The sequence below is a fragment of the Nesoenas mayeri genome, assembly GCF_963082525.1.
Source record: "Nesoenas mayeri genome assembly, chromosome: 18".
NCBI lineage: Eukaryota > Metazoa > Chordata > Aves > Columbiformes > Columbidae > Nesoenas > Nesoenas mayeri.
Window position 1 is genome coordinate 3,033,887 of NC_137566.1, and position 17,398 is coordinate 3,051,284.

At 51.6% G+C, this 17,398-nt stretch overlaps 1 protein-coding gene across 1 annotated transcript; it reads left to right on the forward strand.

Annotated features, from left to right (window-relative positions):
- Positions 1-1,413: 1,413 nt before the first annotated feature.
- On the forward strand, positions 1,414-13,706 carry LOC308047322 (cholesterol 7-desaturase nvd-like; the record flags this gene model as incomplete). The annotated part of the gene is made up of 7 exons (XM_080355737.1): positions 1,414-1,729; positions 6,436-6,624; positions 7,696-7,874; positions 9,304-9,429; positions 10,197-10,316; positions 12,014-12,190; positions 13,548-13,706. The coding sequence occupies 7 exons, from the start codon at positions 1,414-1,416 to the stop codon at positions 13,704-13,706; spliced, it is 1,266 nt and encodes a 421-aa protein (XP_080211863.1).
- Positions 13,707-17,398: the final 3,692 nt, after the last annotated feature.

Here is a 17,398-nt window from a genome sequence, read left to right on the forward strand (position 1 = left end):
CTCTGCTGGTCCCCAAACCACCCATCAGTTCTCTGCTTTTGTGCAAATGATGTTTTTACTAAGTGCTTAGCTTAGCTTAGCTTAGCTAAGTGCTTGCCCTTAGCAAGTTGCCCTTAAAAATCCATCTTTGACCTACCTTATTTTGACTTGGTCCTTCACTTGAAAGTGTTGCTGCATTTTTCCTTTCCTCCAGTCAAGCAGGACCTGCCGCCTGTCCCTCTCTGAGGGATGTCTGTTTACTTGCAATTGTTGTGTTCAGTCTTCTGCATAACTACACCAGCATTCTTCTCCTAGAGCAGGTTTCCAATAGGTCATATATATATTTACCCGAACCTTTCACATGAGATGTTCCTGCAATTCACCGTCTGAATTCACCCTTTTAGTTGTTCCTTTTGCTTCAGTCAGATGCTCCATTTCTGTCCACTTTTCCCTTTTTGATTAGTCTGTACTAGGTGGGTCTTTTCAGTTGCTGCATCTCTTAGAAATCTCTGTCTACATGATAGGCAACACGTGGTTTTCTACAGTTACCTCTGGAACCTGTGCAATTCTTCTGACTAAATCAAGCATTACTTCTCTGCCTCAGCTGCCATGCTCCAATAGCCCAGCCTTGGCTTGGCCCTGATTTATCCTCTCTGCATGGAGGGGATCCAACTCCCCGCTTATTCCTGTTTTCTGTGCTGGCATCTCTGAGCTTCTCTTAAACTCTGAGAGACCTGTCAGTGTCCTGTCAGCTGGCAATGTCAAAGCCATCCCCAACACCATGTTCCCCCTTTCTAAGCCCAGGGCTGCAGCTCAGGAGGATGCTGGGGTATTTACCGATCTAACTAACATGTCCACTGAATTTAAGACCACTCATGGAAAGGATTGTGAAGCACTGGAACAGGCTGCCCAGCAAAGTGGTGGAGTCACCATCCCTGAGGGTGTTTAAAAGACATAGCGGAGGCTCTTAGGGACAAGGTTCAGTGCTAGATGTAGGTTATGGTTGGTCTCGATGACCTTAAGGGTCTCTTCCAACCAAAATGATTCTACGATTCTTTCAAGGCAACATTTTTTCCCTATGTGCAAGTGAAGTTCCCCTTGCTGCACCTTGTGTTCATTGTGTCTCGGAGAAGGTCCCGGCTCCCTCTGCTCCACAACCCTCGACTTGGTGGCACGTTGCAGTTGTATCTGCCCCTGCTCTCCCAATTTGCCCCCGACCCTCTCCGCTCAGCCCCGGCAGCGGGAGCTGCGCGGGGTCGCCACCCTCCCCGGGGCCGAGCAGAGCGGACCCCTCCGCCGCAGCCCGGGATGCAGCCGGGGTTGCCCGTGGGGTCCCCGGGGTGTGAAGTCCCGTCCCCCCGGCCCAGGTAGCGCCTCCCCGGGCGGGGCGGCCGCGCTATAAGGGGCGGCGGCGGCAGCGGGGCCGGCCGCGCTATGGAGATCGAGCGGTGCGGCGCTGCGCTGCTGCTGGCGGGGCTGGGGCGTGGGGGGTTGCTCTTCCTCCTCCCCCTCTTCCTCCTCTTCCTCGTCCTGCTGCTGTGGTGCTGCTCCCGGCCGCTGGTCGTGCGGCGCGGCCCCGGGCAGGTGGGCTACCTGCCGGTCCCCGGGCTGAGCCGCAAACAGGCTGCTCGCCGCGCCCGCCGCTACCGCCGGCCCGGGCCTCTGCCGCCCCCCTACCCCAACGGCTGGTACCGCCTGCTCGACTCCGTGCAGCTGCCCCGCGGCGCTGTCCGCAGCCTCTCCCTGCTCGGTGAGTGTCCCCGACCCCCGCCCGGGCATCGAGGTGATGAGACTCGCGATCCTGGCCGGTGTGCATGGCATCCCTGCCCCGGCATCCTTGCCGCGATAGCAGAGCATCCCCGCCCGGGCACGTTTGCCAGGGCACCGGCTCATCCCTGCCTTGGTATCTCTGCCGGTGCACCGAGGTATCCCTGCTTGGGTACCTCTGCCAAGGCACTGGGACATCCCAGCTGGTAACTCCACCAGGACATCCCTGCCTGGACATCCCCACTGGGGCACCAGGGAATCTTGGACAGCACCCCTGCCAGGGAAACAGGGCACCCCTGCCCAGACGTGCCTGCTGACGCACAGGGACATCTTTGCCTGGGCACTTTGCTGAGGCACTGACATCTTCACACCAACATCCTCACCGGGGAGCTGGTGCACCGCAACCTAGGTGTCCTGCTGGGGTACTGGGGTATCCAAACCAGCACCCACACTGTGGCACAGCAATGTCCCTGCCTGGGCTCCTTGCCAGTGTTCAGGGCATCCCTGCCTTGGGGCTCTGCTGTGGCACTGGGACAACTCTGCCCATGCACTCCTTTCAGGGCACCCCAGCCCCCAGCCCCATGCGGTAACAAGGGTGTCACAGCCTGGGTTTTGCATGTGCATTGAGTATCCTTGCTGGGGCACTGGGGACACCATGGCACAGGCTCTGTGAGACTGTGCAGGGCACCCCTGTCTGGGCTCCTTGCTGGGACAACAGACCATCTAGCTGCCTGGGCTCTCTTTGCAGGCATTGCTGTCTGCAGCTCCCCATGTCCTGTGGAGATCAGGATGGGGTCTCACAGCCACATCCAAAGGAGAACTGTGCTTGTCCAGGGTGCTTTCACCCTGAAGAAGGGTTTGGATTTGTGCTGGTATCTTCCTCATCAGAAGGGATGTTTCTACATTGAAATCCCTCATATTCAGTGATGAAAGGGTGGGATGTTTTCTGTTTTTAAGAGACATGCACTCCTGGGAAGTTGTTGTTGGTTTTGGTGTTGTTTATTTTGTATAATGGGACCTATGTAATTCAATATACACATCCTAGAGTACCCTCACCAGCCTTTTATGACTCCCTTGGTTGTCTGCCTGAAGCCCGGTTCCTGGCACCCAGTCCTCTGGGTCTTGCTGAAACATGCAGGTAAAAATCACTTCTAGTGGCAGCGTAACTGTAGTGTGCCAGTGCCAGGGAGATTATCAGTAAATAAGACAGTTAAACAACCTGCAGCCTCCAGGTTTGTGCGTGTCTAATTTATTTTGGAGTTTGCGAGCATAGCCTGGAAAGGCAACGAGCCAGAGGTGGTGAAAGAACAGAGATCACTTGACTCAGTCCCTTTGGGATGAGATCCCTTCCAAAACATGGCACTGAGCATGCAGGAAAGCCTTATTCTCTGCTGAGGCTGTGAAAGCAGAGCTGTTCTGATCCGCTGCCCAGGCACTGCCTGCAGGGGAGCTGCTCAGACCCTGCTGTGCAGAGAAACCCCAGAGCATAACCTCTGAGCCAAGTGCCTGAACTGCACGGTGGCCCTGGGGCTTTTTATATCTCATGTGCTAGTCTTGCTATAATTGCCACCTGACTTCCATAAAATATATCGGCTAATTTAGAAGGAAAGCATCAGTATTGTGGAAAAGCACAATGTGGAAAGCAGCACTGCAGAGAAGGACTTGGGAGTTCTGGTCGACAACAGGTTGACCATGAGTCAACAATGTGTCCTGTGGCCAAGAAGTCCAGTGGTAGCTGGGGTGCATCAGGAAGAGTGTGACCAGCAGGTTGAGAGAGGTTCATCCTCCTCTGCTCTGCCCTGGTGAGGCTGCATCTGGAGTTACTGGGACCAGTTCTGGGCTCCCCAGTTGAAGAAGGACAAGGAATCACTGGAGAGAGTCCAGTGGAGGGACACAAAGATGCTGGGGGATCTGGAGCATCTTCCTGATGAGGAGACACTGAGAGAGCTGGGGCCGTCCAGCTGGAGAAGAGAAGCTGAGAGGAATCTGATCAATGAGATCAGTACCTCAGGGTGGGTGTCAGAGGATGGACCAGACTCTGCTCAGTGGTGCCCAGCGCCAGGGTGAGGGGCAACGGGCACAGACTGGAACACAGGAGGCTCCATGTGAACATGAGCAGAAACTTGTTTGCTGGGAGGTGCCAGAGCCTGGCCCAGGCTGCCCAGAGCGGGTGTGGAGTCTCCTGCTCTGAGACATTCAAACCCCCTGGACACCTTCCTGTGCAATCTACTCCAGGTGTAACTGCTCTAGAAGGTGGGTTGGACTGGATGATCTCCAGAGGTCCCTTCAACCCCAACCAGGCTGGGACTCTGTGATTGTGGCTGTTAATGTTCTAATATTCACATGCAGCAGAGTTTCTCAGTGTACCTTATGCCAGGACACTATCCAAACTGAAGAGACCTCAGATTTGATACATGAGCCAGAGCAAAGATCAGCTTCTCTTCTGGTCCCAGAAGCTGGAGACAAAAGCAGGACTCACTCAGGGGTCCCAGGTGAGGTTCTCAGGCAGCCCAGCAAGGGTCTGACCATAGGCACTGCTTCAGATCTTCAAGGCAGAAGAGCTCCAAACTGCCTGGATGAAGGAAAGCTCTAGAGATGGGACCTTCTTGGAATAAAACGGTCTTAAACCTTCAGTGGACAAAGCACCAGACTTCAGGGCTGCTCCTGGTGAACCTGCAACACCACCAGCAAGCAGAAACTTTTTCCCTGCTTTCCTCCCTTTGCCCTGAACCTTAGGTCAGGTGGAGAGGCAGGTCAGAGAGAGAGGAAAATGCTGATGTTCCAGAATGGATCCCTGGTACCTGGGGCAGGGGGAAGGACCACTGGTGCCTCCACTCCCTTGTGCCAGCTGCCAGCAGATATGGGAGAACCTTCCAGAAAGACTGCAGGGACAACAGAGCCAGGTGTCCTGGGTAAGGAGGGACCCTCAGGCTCTGCAGTACAACAACTCATTTCTGCCAGATACCAGAAACAACGCTTCCTAGGCTCGAAAGCTGGGAAAGTTTGCAGGGTTTTCTTTTCTTTGCTCAGAACACAAAACTTCAACAGAGGAAAGTGGTTTTGGGTTGGATAGCTGACACCGGGTCACTTGTCATCAGTGTGGCTGTTTGGGAAAATACAGACAGAACCTGGCTCTCAAATTCAGTTTGGCTTTATTTCTTACTAGTTGAGCTTTAAGTTACAGCAACTGCTATAATGATCAGATTTCGCAAGCTGATGAAATCTGAATTAATACATGCATAACCTGAAGCACAGTATGGGAGAGAGGACCTCGGAGCACCCCAGCCTTTAACTCAGTGGCTGCATCTGTACAAACAGCCTCCGAGTGCTCCTGAGCTCCCAGAGCAGCTGCCGCCCTTCCAGTCAGGGCATGGCTTGAGGGGACACTGGAGCAGGTCTAGCTTTGCATTAGAGCCAGGTCACCCATGAGCAGACCCTTTCCCTGAGCCGCTGGCAGGGATGTGGGTGCTGGGAGGGCTGCAGTGCAGCAGCACCCTCGGAGCAGCTCTGTGTTTGGCCAGAAAAGCACCTGGCACCTAGTCAGGCCCTCCAGGAAGAGCATTGATTTAGGTAATCATGTGGCATGCCATCCAGCTGTGGATGCCTTGCACAGCTGGCTGGACCAGTGCCATGAACAGAGCTCTGGCTATAGCCCAGGTACTGTCTTTCTCTCCATTTTATTATCTCCTTGCTCAGCAAACACAGTGCTGCCCTGAGGGTGGGGAGGAAGAAGATGATCCCAGAACTGAGCAGGGGCAGATCCCAGCAGGGCAAACCTCACATTGCTTCAAGGGAGCACAAGGAATCAGGTCCAATGATGGAGAAAAGCAAGTCTGAGTGCTGGAGCAATACAAACACATGCCAGCATTGACTCTCACTCACTTCCCACCCGGAGGAAACCAGAGTCAGGCGCTTCCCTTTGCTTCACCAGAAAACTCCCTTTTGCTAAGGATGTGACCGTTCTCCAGCCTGCAGCACCAGCCAACCCTGCTCCAGGAAGGGATTTGCTGCTGAGCTGCAGTGCAGATGCTCCTTGGAGTTCAAGGCCAAACAGATGAAGGGCTTCTCCTTCCTACTACAATTAGCAGAGATTCCCAAAATGTATGAGCCTGTGCTCCTCCTCTACACCTCTGAGGCAAAGGCTTTAAATGCAGCTACTGCTCTGCTACGTGTGGATCCCTCCCTCAGCAGGGGAAACACTGAAATCTTTAACTACTTCTGTGAAGGCACCTTTTATCGTGTAGCTGAAACAGGCTCTGAGAGCTCAAGGACCAGGGCTGAGGGACAGAGCCACGAGGGTTTAGAGACAACCAGGAGAAATCGTGCCAGCTGCCGTAGCCTGGATGAGCTTCAGCAGCCGCCAGCCCGGTTCTGCACGGCCCGTGGTGCAGCAGCAGATGCTCCTGCCCGGCCGGGCAGCACGGGCTCCGGCAGCTGCCTGCTGCCATCTCCTGGTCAAACAACCTTTCCGGAGCAGCCGTATTGCTGTCCTGCCACGGCTCGCTAAAAAGCAATGAAAAAGTCCCATATGAATTTTTTGGCAGGATATTTCTGCGTGTCTTTGCACAGGCAACGTCGGGTAAAGGCGCCGATTGGTGCTGCTTGTTTGTAAGCTGAGCAACATCTGTCTTACCTGACCCTCTTTATTTGGAAATGTCTTTGCAAGCCCACAATCTCGTACTTCTGCAGGAGAGCAGCTGGCTGTGTTCCGCGGCCAGGATGGCCAAGCCTACGTGGTGGACGCTTACTGCCCCCACCTTGGCGCCAACCTCGCCGCCGGCGGGCGCGTCGTGGGCAACTGCATCGAGTGCCCGTTTCATGGCTGGCAGTTCCAAGGAGAAGATGGAAAATGCACCCGCATCCCATATGCTGAGAAAGGCGAGTATCCCCCAAATCCACAGAGAGATTCTGCAGAAACAGTAGTGCCCTGTGTCCTCATTAAAAGCTACGTCGTTAAGGAAAAGGGGTCTTTATAATAATTCACACTCCATCTGGCTCCCCTATTTCATGCAGCACCCTAATTTTCCTCCTGGGTTTTACATGTTGGGGCATGATGTTCCAGTGCCCTTTTCTATGTTAGATGGTAACTGCGACTTTAGTCTGGTTAAATAATCACCCTTTTTGATTTTGATAGTCCTACAACTCCTGTGTTCAGCAAGCAAGGTATGAAAATAAGAAGGTTTTTAACTCCAAGTTATCATCAGCAGGGACAGGTCCTGAGGAGCTATGGGGTTTCAGGAATGATTCTGTGCTCTATAATGACAGCTTATACCATGTCAGTGCTTAAATCTGTCAAGTTAGCATGACAGAATAGCCCCCCAATGGCAATTCTTTCTCCTTTTAAGGTCTGAAGGGAACTCTTGGTTAGAATCCAGGAAAGCTCTTTGCACCCACCTACCATTTAGATACGGTTTGCGTTGACTGCGTAGGAAGAATATCTTAAAGTTCACATGTAGCCATTACTTGATCTAGCTGCACTAATTAGTTTAAACCACCAATTCTAATCGTGGCTGAAAGCAGCAAACAGACTTACCTTGAGTTTTGCTTTGGCTTGTGCTTCTTAGTTATTTAAAAGCATCTCCTTCTAGCTCATTGAAACTTGAGGTGAGTCCACTGATGCAGCAGACAGTTACTTATTTGAACAGTTTTAAGAGTAGAGAGAGAAGGCTGAGGAGCAACCAGCTGTGCCTCTTCCCTAGAAAGACTTCTGCAAAACGCCCAGCTGAAATAAAACTGATTTAAGCAAACTCTCTTCTGTGAACTTCAGAAGCCGTTGTCCTTCTTCATTAGCCTGAAAGCAGGAAAAGCATCACCAGGGAGTCTGTGCTACATGAGTATCTCCCATAAAGAAAATCTCTGAGCCGTGGTTCTGGATGAGGTGACTCTCAGCACCAGTGTCAGCCTTAGAGATGCTAACATTTTAACTGACTCCTTTTTGTCCCCCACCAGTGCCGGACTTTGCGAGTATCCGGACCTGGCCGTCCTGCGAGGTGAACGGGATGCTGCTGGTCTGGTACCACCGCGAAGGGGTCGGTCCCACCTGGGCAGTGCCTGAGCAGCGGGAGGTCGCCACCCAGGAGTGGGTGTTCCGCGGGCAGACCAAGCACTTGGTGGACGCGCACATCGAGGTGGGGAGCCTGGGCCCTTCGCGGGGCACCTCCACGCCTGGATCCTCTCCTATAGTCCGGTTCAGGGACATCCCCTCCTAGTTTACCCATTCAGGGACATCTCCCTCCCGATTAACAGGGCTCTGCCTGCGCCAAGTGCCACTGCTGCCACCGGCAGAGCTCAGACCTAGAAATACATCCCTACGCTGTGTACCGAGAATACGACATATGTTCCCCAAACATGCATCGTGGGCTTCTTGAGTAGACAGCAGATGTTCTGGGTACTTAAAAGGAATCTGTTAATTTGCTTTGACTTATAACTGATGTAATTTAAAAAAAGATTCTCTAAGAATTGCGGCACTTAGTGTCAGGAGGCTTTTCAACTCGTCAGTCACCAAAATGGAAATGCACAGTTATTTTGCTGTTAATCTTCATAATCACCGTCATACGCTGACAAATGTGCCACAGAGAACAAAATGGCTGTTGCCTCCATCACCTCTTGGTGGAAATGAGTCTGGAAAAGTGGAACCATTTTGTGGCACTAAACAGAAGGGACTGTGGCCGTGGTCCCTGGGGGAGCGGGGGGCAAGCGTGGGTGGAGGCAATGGGAGGCAGCAGCAGTGTTGAAAATGGGCAAACCCTTGGGATTTGGGACCTTGGGAGATTTTTATGTACTTGCCACTGACCAGAACACCTCTATTTTTAAAAATCAGTGATAAAAACAACGCTTAATCTAAAGCGCGCTTCTTCCCAAAGGCAGCGCCTGCCTGCTGACTAAATCACGACTAAGGTGAGTGGGCTAGAAAGAAACAAAGAATTATTAGAAGAAATGAAGAAGATGCAGGCGACACAGGAGATACAGCTCTGGGAGTGGGAAGAGGAGTTGGGAGAAGCCGGGAGAATTTGGGAGATTGATGGGAGAGATAGTAATATTTATTTCATGTCTGCTTTTCAGTGCAAGCCACTGTACACAGGTCTGTACTGGGGTCAGTCTGTGCTACTTGCCAAGCTGGTAGAAAGCTTGTGTAGTTGAGTAATAGAGAAGTTAAAACTTCTCCAAAAGTTACATATTGTGGGCAGCCTAGTGGGGTTTAAACTTTTAAAAGTATGTGAAAACTAGTCTAGGAGCACATACACAACAATGCTTTATTCCTTGCAATTACTGCGGGGCCAAAGGGAGGACTTGGAGTCTCAGCTTGTGCAGCTGCAGAAGTTAACATGCATAGACTCCTGTGAGCTTAAAATTAACCCTGAATATTAAGAGCTTCCTGTTTAAATGATCCATATGCACTAGTTAAGAACCAGTCTCCGGTCGGTCTGTGCTGAGGCTCCTTCCGCCCTGCGCTCGGCCGCCCCGTGCCGTGTCGGGTCTCCGCTGTGCTGCTGTTAAATACAGGCAGCTCGCACCCCACTCAGCTCTCACCAATGGCAAATTGTTCCCCAACGGCAGGAAATCCCTGAGAACGCGGCCGATGCAGCTCACCTGGATTTTCTCCATGGAACAGCTATTCTGGGTGGATCTGATCTGAGATACTCAAAATCCAGGCTGTGGGAGTTTATGAAGCACAGCTGGAAGGTAAGACCCTGAGTCCCCTCTTAGCCATGAAGTCCTTCAAACCAGGTCCCCTTTCTGCCACAAAGCATCAGTCACACCTCAACCCCTTGCCCACATCCCCCCGTCTCCAGGTCTAGGCTCTTCTCTGTGTCTCTGAGGGGTTTAGCTGCCCTCCCTCATCTCTGCTCATCTCTACATGGTCTTTTGTGTTCAGTTTTGGGTCCCTCACTGCAGGAAAGACCCTGAGGTGCTGGAGTGAGTTGAGAGAAGGGAACAGAGCTGGTGAGGGGCTGGAGCACAAGTGTGATGGAGCGGCTGAGGGACCTGGGGGTTCAGCTGGAGAACAGGAGCTGAGGGGAGACCTTCTGATCTCTGAACTGCCTGAAAGGAGCTTGGAGCCAGGGGGGTCGGGCTCTGCTCCCCAGGAACAAGTGCCAGGAGCAGAGGAAACGGCCTCAAGTGGCGCCAGGGGAGGTTGAGGTTGGATGTGGGAACAATTTCTTCCCCAAAGGGCTGTGGGGCATTGGAACAGGCTGCCCAGGGCAGTGCTGGAGTCACCAGCCCTGGAGGGGTTGAACAGATGTGGACATGAGGTTCTCAGGACATGGGGCAGTGCCAGGGCTGGAATAGTGGTTGGACTCCATGATAAGGGTCTCTTTCAGCCAAAATGACTCTGTGATTCCATGATTCGCAATCAGCTCTTGTCACCACACCACTGCTATCATCCCTCACCCTGAACTCCCTTCTCCCCAAGTCCTGGACTGAGTTGATTTTCTCCCCGTCTCCAGGGGGACTGGTGTCCAGAGCCGGAGCCCAACGAGCATTGCTCCCAGCTGCTGCTCCTACACTCCACAAGCATCTTCGGGAAGCACATCCCCGCGTTGGATCTGAAGGTTTCGGTGAGGCAGGTATGTCTTGTGCTGGGGACCACCAGCAACCCGTGGCTGAGTCCTTGCTCGTTCTGCCCAGCATGGCCTTTCCTACCAAGCGCATCAGACACATGGGCCAAAACCACCCACTGACTGTGGGGCTGCCCCACAGCACGGAGCAAAGGGAGGGTTTGTGAGGACTGCTGTGCCAGGAAATAATTGAAAATAGAAGTAGCAGACAGTGGTGACAATCCCAGGAGACCTTCACACCACATTGTCACAGCTCTAACAACACAGAGGTGTGGACCTTTTGGGTCTGTGGCGAACATGCCTGGGAAAGGCGCAGGGAGCACTCAATATACAGTGAGAAACATTTTGAGGATGTTGATCTGTGTGATTAAAAAACTCAGCTTTTTTCTGACAGCTTTCTGGAAAGCACAAAGATTTGTCAGTTTATCAACATTTACGCTAAAAAAACAAAGTCATACTAATGAAGAGCTCCTCCTGCAGTTTGCTCCTTTTCTTATTTTCTTCCTTTCTTGTGTGTTTGGTTTTCAGTTTGGATACACGTTTATTAACCACACTTCTCTTTCCCCTCCCCACTTCCCAAAAATCAGAAAAAATAGGTCTTGTAGCACAAGATCAGCCCTGAATAACAATCAAATAGTTGATAATAATTGATAAAAAATTAAAGGAAAATAGAAAAAAAAATTGCCACTAAACATGTATTGCTGGGAACTGGATCTTCACACTTTTGCTTTTGGTTGTGGGTTTTCTTTTGATTAAATGCGAAGCTTGCCTGCTAAAACCAGTATCTTTGTTCTAGTACAGTTTTGAAGGCATTTGATGTATTTCCATATTACAAATTCAGAACAATAGCAAAACAAGTAATGATAAGGGATAGATCTTGGTGTAATTAGGTAATTATCACAAAGTCTATGTTGATTGTATCTCTGTTGAGTTTTTAAATCTGTGCTATTTAGAACTGATATCAAGGAATGGGAGAAAAAAAGACATTAAAACAACCTTACAAAGACTCTGTACCCAACCAAACATTAAATGAGTAGTAAATCAAGTAGACAAAAACCCCAGTAATATCTGCACTGTCTTGAAGACCCAAGCGTATGAGCACGCAGCCATGTGTGTGGATGCACATCAGAGCGCAGGGAACAAGCACTTCATGTCATGCAAGACAAACAGGAGAACCTGAGCCCCTTCAGCCAAAACCTGATGTGACTCGTGGCTGCAAAGGAAAAAGTCAGAGCAGGAGCAGGGCTGTTGTGTGACCTCCATACTCACATCATAATCACCGCTACTGAGATCCAGTGCCCAGGACTTGTGTCACCAGTCCAAAGAGGCTGTTCATGACCTGAAGGTAGTTCAGCAATGAACAACAAGACCAAGGGACAATTTGGAAGCATTTCCTAGATTAGATTTTAAAACTTTGGGGGACCAGTAGAGTGTTGTAAATCCTCATGAATTCCCTTGGGCTCACAGCAAAGCCACCCAGCCCTGACACAATGTCCCAGGCAACCGGGGCTGCACGGCTCTGCTGTTTCCCAGGTCAGGGGAAACCCATCACCAGGCAGCAAGTGGGCTTGACTTTGAGCCTATGATCAGGTGAAAGAGCAATGGGGACTGGAGCACAGCCTACGAGCCATCTCAAGCTGCTGAGCTGCCGTACCACACGGCTGGACCACTGGGGACTGTTCCTCAGGTGTTCTGTTGCTCTGCAGGTGGGGCCAGCGCTGGTTTTCCTCATCCTTGAACACGCTTTCCTGGGCCGTGGGATCATCCTGCAGTCGGTGACTCCCCTGGAACCTCTCCTGCAGAAAGTTGTTCACACAATCTACTACCAGAAGAACATGCCGGCCGTAATCCCCAAGTTCCTCCTGAGAGCAGAGTGCTTACAGGTAAGACCTATGAAGAAGCACGACCAAAGGTGGTCACCTGGAGCTTGGTGTGAGGAGGAAGAGCAGTTGCCCGTGTGGGCTCAGCTGCTCGTGGGAGACAAGCACTTATGGGCAAGATCCTTCCAGTGCTTGGCAAGGTCTTTCAGTTTAGCAGCCCAAGGAACTAAACTGAGGTTTAGTAAAGAGGGTCCCTGCGGTGGCTTATGTGCTGAGGAGGGCAGAGGTGCCATCCCTCTCCTGCACAGCGGGAACTGGGGCACAAGGATTAGGCAACCTCTGCCGAACCACAGGACCTCTTAGAGAGAACCAGTAATTTGTCTGGATTTCCAGCATCCCAGGCTGGTGCTTTAGGATCACTCTGTCTCCCCCAGTGAGAACAGAGTCAAGAGATCCTCTCACTTTTAATTTATCATGAGACTGGGCAACTCCTGACAGAGGTTTCTCCAGGTCCTTACCCCAGGGATCCATGAAATTGGTGAAAGGTCCCTTTGGAGATCTCCAGTTCAACAACCCTGTTGGGGGCAAAGCTGTTGCCAAGTTCAGGCCAGGCATGGCCTTGAAGGCCTCCTCCTTCAGAGAACTCCAGTTCCCCGGGTGACCCGTTCTATTATTGCTCTACCCACATTGTCCATTTTTGAGAAGTTCAAAATGGACATGAAAACCAACCTGCAACCCGTGGCTGTTCCTCCTTGTTACAACAGCTGGAACTGCCAAGAAAATTCGGACTCTGTCACCCCTGTAACTCCCTCCCAGCAGTCAGAAGGGTTCATGTCATTCCCTTCTGTCAGGGGCTAAAGCTTGGAAACTGTTTGCTCTGACACTGCAGTAAAAATTGCCACCAGATTGTTTTCAGATGCCAAAACCCTACCCCAAATCCAACTTGGCTGTGCTAGCTCTTATTGTATAAATGCTGGCTTAATATTTTGCATTCTTACTGATGTGAATGAGCAGCACTGATTTCTGCAGAGAGCTCTTCACAGAGGACAGCTCCATAAATCTTACTGCACGTGTGTCTGAGCAGAGTTTAAGATGCAGATGCTTAATTTGTAAAGCCCTGGTTGGCTGGAGCTATGCAGCAAATGTAAAAATCTCAGGTGGAGCAGCTCCTACCTACACAACATCCATTTCTTTTTCAGTATCTCCTATGACAAAGGTACTCTAAGATGAAAGCAGCTTCTTGCTGGGCTAAACATCTCCCAACTGCAGACAGAGCAGTAGCGTTACAAGTTATGAACAGCACCAGCAGTCTGACACGGGTCATTTGGGGGAAATGCTAAAGAGTAATCCTAGCATGCAGGTAGCACAAATCTGCTGGTTCGGCTTCCCCACCTGAATGAGACCACCCTTCTTCCCGCAGTTTGAACGTGATATAACCATCTGGAACAACAAACAGTACCTGCCCAAGCCGCTGCTGGTCAAGGAGGACTCCAGCATCCAGCGGCACCGGCGCTGGTACGGCCAGTTCTACAGCCAGAAGGGCACTGGGCCCCCAGCGCAGGAGGGCCTGGACTGGTGAGGACCTCGCTGCCCTCGGCAGAAGGCGGCCAGAGGCTCTCACACAGCTCCTTTCCACCCTGGGCAGGCATGAGCAATATTAGAAATGTTGGTGCTGGCACAGGTAGCAAAGCCTGAAACATGCTTGTTCTTCTACCTGTGCTGCAATGTATAAGCTGAGCCAGAACCTGCCAGAACTGTCTTTAAAGTGCCTTTGTCTCTCGCTGCTGCTATCATTTTGAGTAGTTATATGAAAAGCTTTTCAAGTGGCCTTCTATTGCCTGAAGTGTCCTTTCCCAGCCAGAGCTGCTGTTGCTCCCGCACCATCCCTTTGGCCGGGGCAGGTTTCAGCTCTCAGGGGATGTGTGCATGGCAGCAGGGCTGTGACTGCAAAGCACACAGACATCTGCTGTCCTCCGTCTCTCTGGCAGCAGCAGGGCAGTGTGGGTTTCAGCTGCCCACCATGCCCTTACTGTACTTGCTGCTTTCCTCAAGCCTACCCAGCTCTTGCATGAATCAGTTCCTCACGGAGCACCTAGCTGGGAAGCAGAGGGACCATCCTGGTGAGCAAATCACTTCGACTGACAACAGCTCTGTAGGTCAAGGATGTGAATAAGATCCTGCTTGGGTAGCCCCTGGATTCCAGCAATACCCTGGGTACACGGTTGGCTGTAAAAATTCGTGTCTCATGGCAAGACCACAGGTATCACCTACTGTCACCGATCAGAAATGAGGCTGACACAGGGAAACTAGGCTGCAAATGTGGCCAAAACTAGTCTAGATTCCCCTGTGCTTTGTGCCTAGGCACTCTGTATTGGAGGGCTAATTCTGCCTTGCTGCATATCCTGGAGAAACTCGTCACCTCCCTAGGCAGAGACTTGGATAAGAGCCCTGGCAGTTAATCTCTGCCAAAATCAAGAGCAAATGCTCAAATGCTGGAGCTTTCGGGGGAGGCTGGTAGCGGCTGCTCTCACGCGTGCTGTGCGCTTGCCTGTGCTGGGGAATTCTGCACTTTGCTGAGGCTTCTGGTTCCTCCTTCACCATTAACCCACAGAGCAGGAATGTGCCACCGCAGCCCTCTGCCAGACCGGAGCCCATCGCCCCAGACAAAGTGCAGCTGTGCCTTTGCCATTCACATCTGGCTATTGCGCTGTCAGCATTTCACTATTAAACGTTTTTTAAAACTGATCTCATGTTCATGGTTGTTATTTTTCACTGTTTTGTGGGGTGTTCTTGCATGGGAGAAGCAATTCTGCAGCCAGCCCATGCTGTCTTGTTTCAGGAGCCACAGCGAATCTGCAGCAAGGAACTTAAGACAGCAGGAGCTTGGACGAGGGGCATTGCCCAACCCAACAGCCTGAGCCTCTCAGGGACCTGAGAGCACTCACACATCTTAGTGGCCCTGACCAGCCACACCTGGGACATTCGTCCCCTCCCTGCCATGGCCCAGGAGCACCATTTCAGCTCAGCTCTGGACCTCCAGTCGCGGTCCTGAGTTACGCTCCAGCCCACACCCGGCTGACCTGACCTCTGACCAGAGGCACTTCCCAGCTTGACCTCCACCCTGTCCCACCGCCCTGGGCCTGGTTGTGTCTGACCCTGGCTGCCCTCACCAGATCCCACCCCTGAGATGCAGGTCGGCTCCCAGCCTGACCCCAGACCTGCCTCATCACCAGGATCTTGCTCCAAGCTCTGGATCCTTGGTGGAGCTGGGCTGTGACCTCCGGGCCTGCCCTGCCCATCCTGCTCAGGCTGCTGGGACCTCGCTCAGGTCCCTGTGAGCAGCCGCCCTCGTGCTGGCGTGTGATGGAGAAGCAGCAAGAAGCAGGAATTGCAAACACTGCGTCAGAGACATTACAGAGCGGGTCAGGATGTACTGACTGCTCAGCCACACATCCCAGGGGGCACACAGCCACCCCACACACACGTATAGAGGCTTTACCTGCACAGCACGTCACAGGCTGTCGTGTAACACACCTGGCACTCGCACCCCGCTCCTCACTGTGCTCCCACACGGGACCTCAGCACAAACAAAACTCCACAGAAGGTAAATTGTCAAAGATCTGATTAGAAATGGCGAGTTAAATTAGTTAAAATATAGTTTTGCTAGATTCATCAGTCCTTCTGAAATGAGAGGAAACTACAGGATACCCCAAGAACCTGAATTCTGAGCCACCATTTCCTTTCATACTAAGGCTAAAGTAGTTGTGTCACATTAAGGCAGAAATTAGAGAACCGGGAAGTAACACAGGATTAGCTTAAGCCTCTAATGCTTCCATTTGCAATCTTATTTTTCCCTTTAAATGGGTCCAGCAGAAAGTATGATTCAGTGCGGGGAGACCGTGGCGTGCCAAGGAGCAAGGTCCTCTGTGCCTTTTGGTGACACATCACCCCCTTGACATATTTAGATTTTTCAAACAAATCCCAACTCCTATCTGGTTAGGGTGTGGGAGACCTCATCTCACTGTTTAGTGAAATCACTTTTACATCAAACCCACTGCAAAGCTATGGCCATTCTTACCATTGTATTCTGATTGTTGTAGTTACTACTGTGGCTTATCTTCACACTTCACTACTAACTAAGAGAGTTTATCCAACTGCCAGACCTGTCACCATTCCATGTATTTTTTCTTCCAGCTAACAAACTACAAATTTCCAATTCTCAAGCAGAGTTCTTTTTTCCTTGCCTTTTTTAAACTTTGTTTTTTTGAGGGGGGTGAGGGGCAAGGTTAGAAAACCCCAAAGGATATTAAAGTAGGTCAAAGAAAAGGATACAAGAAGGGCAACAGACAACGTACCTTGGATTGTCCAGCAGTCGGCCTGGTGTTCTCCTCCGCCAAACCCTGGTCTCTGCGCTTGTTCCACGTGGGATGATCCCCTGGTTGTTTCTGGTTCACCTGGAGGAGGGTCTTGGAGCCCCAAGGAGCATCAGTAAGGCTCAGCTCCTGCAGGGCCCCTGTTCACCAGTGCATCCCCATGAGACACCAACGCAGGTCAAGGCTGATACAGCCTCTAGGCAAAGGTTTCTGTGCCCTTCTGATTTTGGCTCTTTATAAACAGCAGCCAAGGGCTTTGCCTTGTGCAAAGAGCCCACTTAGTGCCCGAATGCACCTGTTCTCCTGGCCTGAAAGCAATGTGCAGGTGGATCTACTGATACAAATGTCAACCTCTGACCAGCTGGGCAGAAACATGGTGTATGTCAGTTAAGATTACCTTGCTTGGTATCAGCTTGCAGTGCTTTAGCAGCATAAAAACCAGCTGATCCGAACCTGTCCTGGTGGTGCGAATACAAATCCTGCATTACAATACACCAACCAATGCCTCTGGTCGGCCAAGCCGACCTGGAGCAGGTTCTGCTGCAATGAAGGTCCCAGCGGCACCAGAGGAGCAGGTTCACCGCAGCGGCAACCGAGCACGAGGCATGAGATGCTCCGGAAAGCGCTCGGGACGCGGGGAGAACCCGCCGTGGAGTTTTACAGCCCACACGGTCCATCAGAGACCGGTGCTGAGATTTGTGCCGCTTTCATGGCCATCAGAGACCGGTGCTGAGATTTATGCCGCTTTCCTGGCCGTTTTCCCTCTTCCCAACGAGACGTTCGGCACTGGGTGATGCCCCATTCACGTGCTTGAAAAATAGAAAACCCCAGACACTTTTTTTTTCCTAAAGGTTGTTTTATTGTAAAACCATAAATACAACACTGACATGAAAATCCT